General features: G+C 32.1%; 2 protein-coding genes across 2 annotated transcripts in view; both read left to right on the plus strand.

The window, feature by feature from the left end:
• The window catches only part of LOC119831275 (larval cuticle protein LCP-30-like), a 3,530-nt gene extending 3,066 nt beyond the window's left edge, over positions 1–464 (plus strand). The window contains exon 6 of the mRNA XM_038354573.1: positions 9–464. Coding sequence (XP_038210501.1) covers positions 9–464 — 456 coding nt within the window. The remainder of the gene's footprint in view (positions 1–8) is intronic.
• A 5,104-nt stretch (positions 465–5,568) lies between these two features.
• LOC119831276 (larval cuticle protein LCP-30-like) lies at positions 5,569–8,141 on the plus strand. Its single transcript, XM_038354574.1, has 5 exons — positions 5,569–5,583; positions 5,739–5,785; positions 5,982–6,251; positions 6,816–6,974; positions 7,715–8,141. The coding sequence occupies exons 1-5, from the start codon at positions 5,569–5,571 to the stop codon at positions 8,100–8,102; spliced, it is 879 nt and encodes a 292-aa protein (XP_038210502.1). The 3' UTR covers positions 8,103–8,141.
• The last annotated feature ends 246 nt before the right edge of the window (positions 8,142–8,387 follow it).

An 8,387-nucleotide genomic window follows, 5' to 3' on the forward strand; every position in this document is an offset into this window, starting at 1 on the left:
CCGTTCAGGTGTCTACCGTCGTCCCCGTAACGACCGCTGTCCCCGTCACCACCGGTGCCCCCGTCACCACCGCTGCCCCCGTAACCACCGCTGCCCCCATCTTCATCTCCTCTACCCCCGTCTACGTTAGCTCTTCATACAAACCCATCTACAAGCCTATCGTTCCCGTAGCACCAGTCGCTCAAGCCTTCTCTAAAGTTGTTGTTCCCAACACATACGACTACAACTACGGTATCATTCGTCAAGAGAGTGAGGTCTTGCCCGACGGCTACCACTACTTGTACGAGACTGAGAACAAAATCCTTGCCGAGGAGGTTGGTCGTGTAGAGAAAATCAACGACTTCGAAGGTATCAGGGCTAAGGGATTCTTCCAATACGTTGGCCCCGACGGTGTCACTTACAGGGTAGACTACACCGCCGATGAGAACGGTTTCGTGCCAGTTGGCGCCCATTTGCCCCAGTGAGTCTAGTCTTTATGATAAAATTGTTACATATGTACCTTATAGGCTAATTTTTACAGTTCTGGAGCCATTGTTAATGTGATATAAATAATAAATATTATTAAAACTAAACCGTATATATCTGTTTTACTTTTATTACTTCATTTGTAATGAATCTTATTTTATTCAAACGTAACGAAGGCTTCGCTATGTTTAAACGGAAAATTATGCATATATTGAGAGCAAAAAAGTAATGTGTATAAAACCTATTTCATACCGACTTCAGTCCATTTTTAGCAAGCATTTGTAGAAACACTAAGTTATTTTACTATTTAAGATTATTCTTTTTTATATACCTGTGTATCCTTAGATGTGCCGAAATTAGCTGGTAATGTAAGAAAAAGGGACGACTTATTAGGTCTTTCAATGTTAAAAATATACTTGGTTTCCGCCCGCGGTTCCACCTGCGCAGTAAATGAAAAAAGAAGATTATCTCGGGGTTTTACCCGATAGCTTTCGTTTCTTTCTCAAATTATTTTGTACTAAATTTCATCTTTAATAGATTCTTTTGTAACGACGATTTACGTTTATTTGTGATTTGGGATTGTTTATGTTGGACTGCTCTCATAAACCGGACGAGCCGAGTGACCGTGGCTTCTATGTGGATTGGTTAGGATAGAGAAGACTAAGATTTATCTAATGAATCGTGGTAAAATATTGAAACGAACAATGATAATAGAATCGTTTGGACTTTTAAAATAGAAGTTTTTAGAATTTACAGTAATAAGTAACAGATGTACCTAGTGTAGATCGAAGCGATACTATTTACATCAATTATCGTATTCGCATGAATGCTCGGCCCATTTAGCATTTATTGTCTTAAAAAAATATTTTTATGATATATTATTAAGTATTTGGAGGTTAGAATTTTTCCAGGAAATTTTATAATAAGTCTCACACAAAGGCAAAACGCTCTTTAAAAGAAACATTTTTGATTATATTCGCCAATTTTAACATTATATAATAAAACCAGCTGTTGTCACCCGCGCGGTCTTAATAAATTTTTATGTCACAAATTTTCATCCCCTATTTTATCCCCTTGGGGGTAAAATTTAACAAAATCCTTTCTTAGCGGATGCCTACATCGTAACATCTATCTGCATGCCAAATTTCAGTCCGGTCCGGCCAGTAGTTTGGGCTGTGCGTTGATAGATCACTATGTCATTCACTCAGGCAGTCAGTCACTTTCGAGTCATGTATATATGGGTTGAGAAATTAACTGAGGCATTAAAATAACTTATGTTTGATACGATATGTATTTTTTATATAATATGTGATATAACCCTCAACTGACGATCACCCATGCTTACGGAAAACATAACTTTTTATTGCTTTTTAACACGCTTATAATATTAGCATCATCTATATGTTTCTATGGAACCGATTCCTTTTGACGTTTTTGCCTATTTAAATGGGCAAATTTATTTCTTTTTATGGACCTGTAACAATGCAATAATATTGTGAGGTTCTCCTAATATCCTATTCAGGATCGACATGATAAAATAAATTTCCATATATGTGTTCCGTATAAGCGTGGAGACAATTTAGTTTATTTTGTCATAATAACGTTTTTTATGTACAATTATGCACTTATTTTCATATAAAAATAAATAAATATCTCCTGCATTAACCTAAAAATAGTATTAGTTGTGTTATACATATACTGTAATAGTTCAATTTTATTCAAAATGGTATTGAATATGTCATGTAATAAATAGCCAAAATCAGTTATATTATGCAAGTGACTATTTTATTCTTGTATTTATTTTAAGCAATAGGGATTAATAAAATCGCAAATCCTTTAAATACTGATCCTCTACCCTTAATATTCAAACATTAGATATTGTTAATAAGTGTTATATTTATCTCAAATCAATTGACTAACAAAATAAAAACCAGAAGGTTTTCTACTCATACGGAAAGAGTCTGATATATTTATGAGATAATTATTTTAATTTTTAGATATAAGCATTAAAATGCTGTATTAAATGAAAAATGTTTAAAGAATAGGAAAATTTCGATTATGACGCAGGTTTCGTGATAAATATTTAACAAATTCTTAGTTTTATTACATTTTAATGATTCCTTAGCTATTAATTCACAGGAGGTCACTCATATTTTATACTTAAAAAGGAAAATCCTTCACTAATTATAACGTTGTAAACATAACAAGAATTGAAATATTCAGGAATTACTATTGACCATAAAATTCTAACTTTTATACATTTATCTATATAAACAAAAAAAATCCTCAACCAAAACCAATGTAAGTCACAATCACAAAGAGAAATAAAATATATTTAATTTTAATATGTACCATATTCCATTATATTTTTTATCTTAAATTGACTTACGCCTTTATTTTACTGGTCATTCACGATCGGTTCATATGGCCCAAATGAACATACCTTCATCGTAGTGATTACTTTGAACTAAATTAATGCTGGTCTCCTGTCTTATAAAAATAATATGTGTTATTAAAAAGTAATTTAAACATGCTGTTTTACTGTAAATCAATTAAATACACTAAGCAATGTAGGAAGATACTAACGCCTAAGAACAAGCTCGGCCTAGTTGTCTAAACTATGAACTCATTCTTGTCCATAGTCATAGATAAGCTTTTTTTATGATATGGGGGGGGGGGGGGGGGGACATAGAGGATAAAGATATTATTTATTTATAATTTTCTTAAAAGTTAATATTCAATAAATTCTCTACTCTAATAATTTTGTCACTTTTAGATTCAATTCTCATCTCATCTTTTTTGAAGTCCGTTGAAAAAAGCAGCATATCTTTTTTAAGATAATACGATTTATACGATAACAGATGAGATAATTTTGTACTCCTTTGAGAGTTCAAATGGTTCTCAATTTATTTGATGATTTACAACTTTCGATTAGTTTTTTAATGGACAGGAGGCACGCTTTTTATGACACAAGCGCTTTTTATGGCATAAAAGGTAAAAAGTCAAAAAAAAAAATTTCTTATCTTCCAACGGGTTAATAAAAAAGGTCCAGAGATATAATCTCATTTATTGTTCATCACGAGTTGTTATAAAATATTTCAGGCAATAATTTCTCCTATGTAATAAAAATGGCAACACTTAATATTAGTGTGATTGCCATTTATATTTATTAGGTTAACATATACGGTTACCATTCAGATAGCTAGATTTTATTGACAAAATAATTTTTCAATAATTGTCTATTTGTCAATTACGTGCAATAAACGTGGTACCATTTTCGACCGATGCAGCGACATGGGGCTTTTAATTAGACTGCATTTTTTACGCTTTGTTACTCTATAATTCCGTGTGTTTTGAACCGATTGATGTGATTCTTATTGTTTGATAGGGAATAATTTAATAGTGAGGAAATCTTGGGGACGACGCTGTGGCTTGTGTCAAATTTTTACCGATTAAATTCCTTCTGAGTTCCGCCGCATCCGTCAAGAATTCGTCCGCGACATTGGTACCCCCCTACAAGGACGTCGAAATTTAGTTTCTTATTAGAAAAATACTGCATAAGTTAGAACTTTTACACAATTATCATTTTAATGTATAATATAATTGGTCTTTAAGTTGTTCAATAACTTCATAAGGCAGTAGTTGATAAGATTCCTCGAATGATGATCATGAACATGAAAAGATATTTCGGTATGCCCGTAAGTCAGGAATCATTGGAAAGATGTATTATTATCCATTTTAGGTTCATAATTGAATTTCTATTTGAAAGTTTAAAGGGTTTAATAAAGGATGAAAAATGGTTTGTGTCATAGGAGGTGCCGAGTGGTATTTTAAAGTGAAATTAATATTTTTGGATGTTTTTTATTTATTTTGGCGTTGCGTTCATAAAGTAATAGGGCCAAGAATAAGTAATTATTAATAAGAAATTTAATTAAAAACGAGTCGAGCACGCTTTAGTGCGAACAGGGCTAGGAAAAAGATTTTTGGCATTAATATCATATGAACATTTTCTATTATTACTCTCCATAACCATTATCATTGTACAAATGGCAAATGACCTTTCATGGTGAGACTACATTTTGAATAAAATATAAAATAAGGATTAATATGTATATAATGCCATAATGTTTATTTTTTATATTTATTGCGTTTATCTGAACGTACTCGCAAATTACAGATAAGCAAATAATTATTTTCTATAACAAAAATGTCACCGACGTCCCTGAAATTAAATAAACTTATCTGCATACTTACTTCGTACATGCATATAATACATAATCATACTTTCCATTATACATAAAAAGTCCATTATAAATAGCATTAATATTTCCGCTATAGGTCACCCAATTTCAAACATTTGCATGATTCATAGGATACATGATATTTTAACCTTTTCAATTAAGAAACAGGGATTGCGACTTGGATTTATGTGTACCTATTTATACAAAAAAAAAAAAAATTCAATGAGCTTATTGATATATGCAATTACTTAATGTACTAAATGTTGTACATTTCCTATTTGTGTATACGCATAATATTAATTACTAGAAGCAGAAAACCATAATACAGTAAGTCTAATAACAGAACTACACAATTAGGCTACTACTACATAATTTATAAAAAACGTATGTTCTAGAAATTTCAATTTTTTCATTACTAATTTATATTAAAAAAATTAGAGTATGAAATGAAGAAATCTTTATAGTAGTATTAAAGGAATAACCTATACATGTACCTACTTTTACATAAACGTACATATAAGTGTGTCTGAGGCAGTGTTAATATTATAAATATTTTTCATGATTTCATCTAATTATGTAAAAGTTGAATGGCTAAATGTAAAAAAAATTGTCAAGGAATTAAAGAAAATAATATTTATTTCAAAAATGACATGATTTATATTATTTTTTTTGTTTTACCGGAGTGCATAAAAATTAAGGAGCGAATCTACTGAATACCTAATGTTGACTGCTAATTATTAATGAGAGGAACTAGACACATGCAGAATCAGATAATAAAATTAGTTGAAAAAAAAACGTATAAATAGACATTGATCTTTGAAATATGAACATTCAGATTGTCTTTCTGTAGATAGTCACAACAATGCGAGTCATCTTGGTACGTATAGCAGATGTGTGGATCGTCGCTCGCTTACGATCGTATCGCAGACCGATGTTGAAATATATATATAAAAAAAAAAAAAATGAAGATAATATATGTATATTATTAAGATGTCGTGATAAGTGAATGTGACGGTGTTTTTGGTGTTTCAGGTGTTGGGTTTCGTGGTCGCTGCTGCTCTTGCAGCTGACGATGAAAAGTGAGTCCATTGTGCATTTATTTTATACTTTTTAGATATGAAAACGACTTTTTTAAGCCGATAAATTACCAAAAAGTTTTTATAGTGAAAACAGTTAATGTAAAACTTCTTAAAGCTATTTTATTGCATTTTTTATTTGAATATACATGTCTGGGTTTATTAACATCAAATAGTAACATATATGATTTTATTCCAGTGTTCAAGCATCTACGGTAAAACCATTCGTGTATACGACCTACAGACCATTATCCACAATCAACCCCAATAGATTCTACACTGCATCACGGTACACAACAAAGTCAGACCCGGGTAAATACGACCCCGGCAAATACGACCCGGGTAAATACGACCCTGGTAAATACGATGCCCGTAAATATGATGCTGGCCGATATGACCCAGGCAAATATGACCCTAGCAAATATGATTCTTCAGGTCGTTACATTCCTGACAACTCTGGTCTTTACAAGTAAGTATTACGTAATAATGTGTTTTTCGTATTTTTATATCTTACAAAAAAAAAATAATAATCATATATATTTTGCGTCTGTCTATTTACGATGCAATAATTTAAATGGCAAATAATCATATGGAAAACAAAATTTTGCCTCATTCTGTCAAGAATTAATAATTTATTATATTATTCTTATTTTATGCATTGCTTCTCTTAAAAATATATTACTACTGTGAAGATACAATTTCGGAACCACGACTATTTTACACAGATAGACCTTTTTTAAAATTAATATCCTTGCTCCGTCAATTTTCTGTAGAAAATGAAAACGCACCAAATATCATCATGCAATAAAAAATACAACAAATATCCCTGAAAATAATAATATTCAATACAGCAGACGATCTTTCGCATTATCATATTTATGCAACCAAGTAATGTTTCAATGACACTGTAATTTAATAATTTGTTGGATGACTTAGACTAAGAAATATATGTACTTTATAGACAATTTAAAACATACACAATATTAACCTCGTTAAGATTAATTTTTCAAATAATACCTATATTTTCAATCAGTGGCGACCGTGGTGACCGTGGCGGTGCCGGTGGCTTCTACAGTGGCTCCTCCGACAAGGGAGGTCCCGGAGGTTTTTACGTCGGCTCCAAAGATGATATCGAAAAGTACAAGCCCTCCAAGGACGACATTGAGAAATACAAGCCCGAAAAGGAGTCTAGGTAAGTTAAGAAAAACAAAAAATTATAAAAACCCTTCTATCTATAAAATTTGCAAATATAATACTTTAAATTCCCATTAATTGTAAAGATTATATAAATCAACCCTTACTTAACTTATAAATTTCCTATTAACGTGATTTCTGTTTGTTTATAAAATAATATAGATCATCAATCCTTTACCCGAAAATTATGGTTAAATTCAAATTAGATTGACACATGAATAGAATTCATTTGAAAATTAATTTAGACACTATACGTGTCCTAAATAGTACTAATTTCAATTGGTAATGACGAGTGTTTATGTCTTTGATATTAAACTCATGATGCTGTAAGCTTTCTGACATTTGTAATTTAATCTAAGTCGTAAAGTATACTAAGCTTAGATGTTTATATAAAACATACGTATTGCGATTTGAGAAGTATTCATCTTTTTAAATAATAAATTGCTGCTTTGTAATTCTAGTATTTCCATTCAGTAGTTCAATGCAGAGAAACAGACATGAAAAGTGCAGTAATAACGGGCATCTGACCCCAACATCCAATCAATCCACCCAACCGCCCATTCTTATGGACGATTATTCTACGACGCCATGCTATTTCCACTTTTTTGTGTATCAATTTAATTCAAATCTATTAAAAACCCTTATTGAATGTGCTTTAAAACTAAAGCATACAGTTTAAGATTAATCAGAAGTAAAAGTTTTATTTTAAATTAAACTGATCATAATCCTTTTTACCAGTCCCGCGACCGCTGCTCCAAAGCCATCCTCTGTGGCCCCAGTAACCGTCGTCGTTTCCACACCAGCTCCCGTGGTATACCAGTCAACATACAGGCCCTCTCCAGCCCCAGTTGTTCCTAAAGTAGTCGTCACCCCAGGCACCTATGACTACAAATACGGAATCATCCGCCAAGAGGGCGAGATTAACCCAGATGGTTACCATTACTTATACGAAACTGAAAACAAGATTCTCGCCGAGGAGTCTGGTCGTATCGAAAAAGACGCTAACTTCGAAGGTATGAGAGCGAAGGGCTTCTTCGAATACGTAGGACCAGATGGTGTGACCTACCGAGTAGACTACACAGCCGACGAGAGGGGCTTTATAGCTTCAGGTGCTCACTTGCCCTAATTTAAATCTAGTCTTAAATGATAATGTATACGCCTGTTATGTACCTATCTACTCTTGTACCTGTTAATTTAAAATGTTTTTCAACATTGCTTGTTAATAAACGTGATACGAATTCCTATTTATTTGTATTTTTATGTTTGCACATATTATGTTATGTGCGATTCCTATTTCCCGAAAACAAACGATACGATCATACGATAGATAGAGATAGATCATACGATCTTTACAATATTTGTGAAAACTAATTTTCAAAAATATTTCAAATTATTACTAGACTGCACCGAT

Source organism: Zerene cesonia, chromosome 13, assembly GCF_012273895.1.
Source record: "Zerene cesonia ecotype Mississippi chromosome 13, Zerene_cesonia_1.1, whole genome shotgun sequence".
Lineage (NCBI taxonomy): Eukaryota > Metazoa > Arthropoda > Insecta > Lepidoptera > Pieridae > Zerene > Zerene cesonia.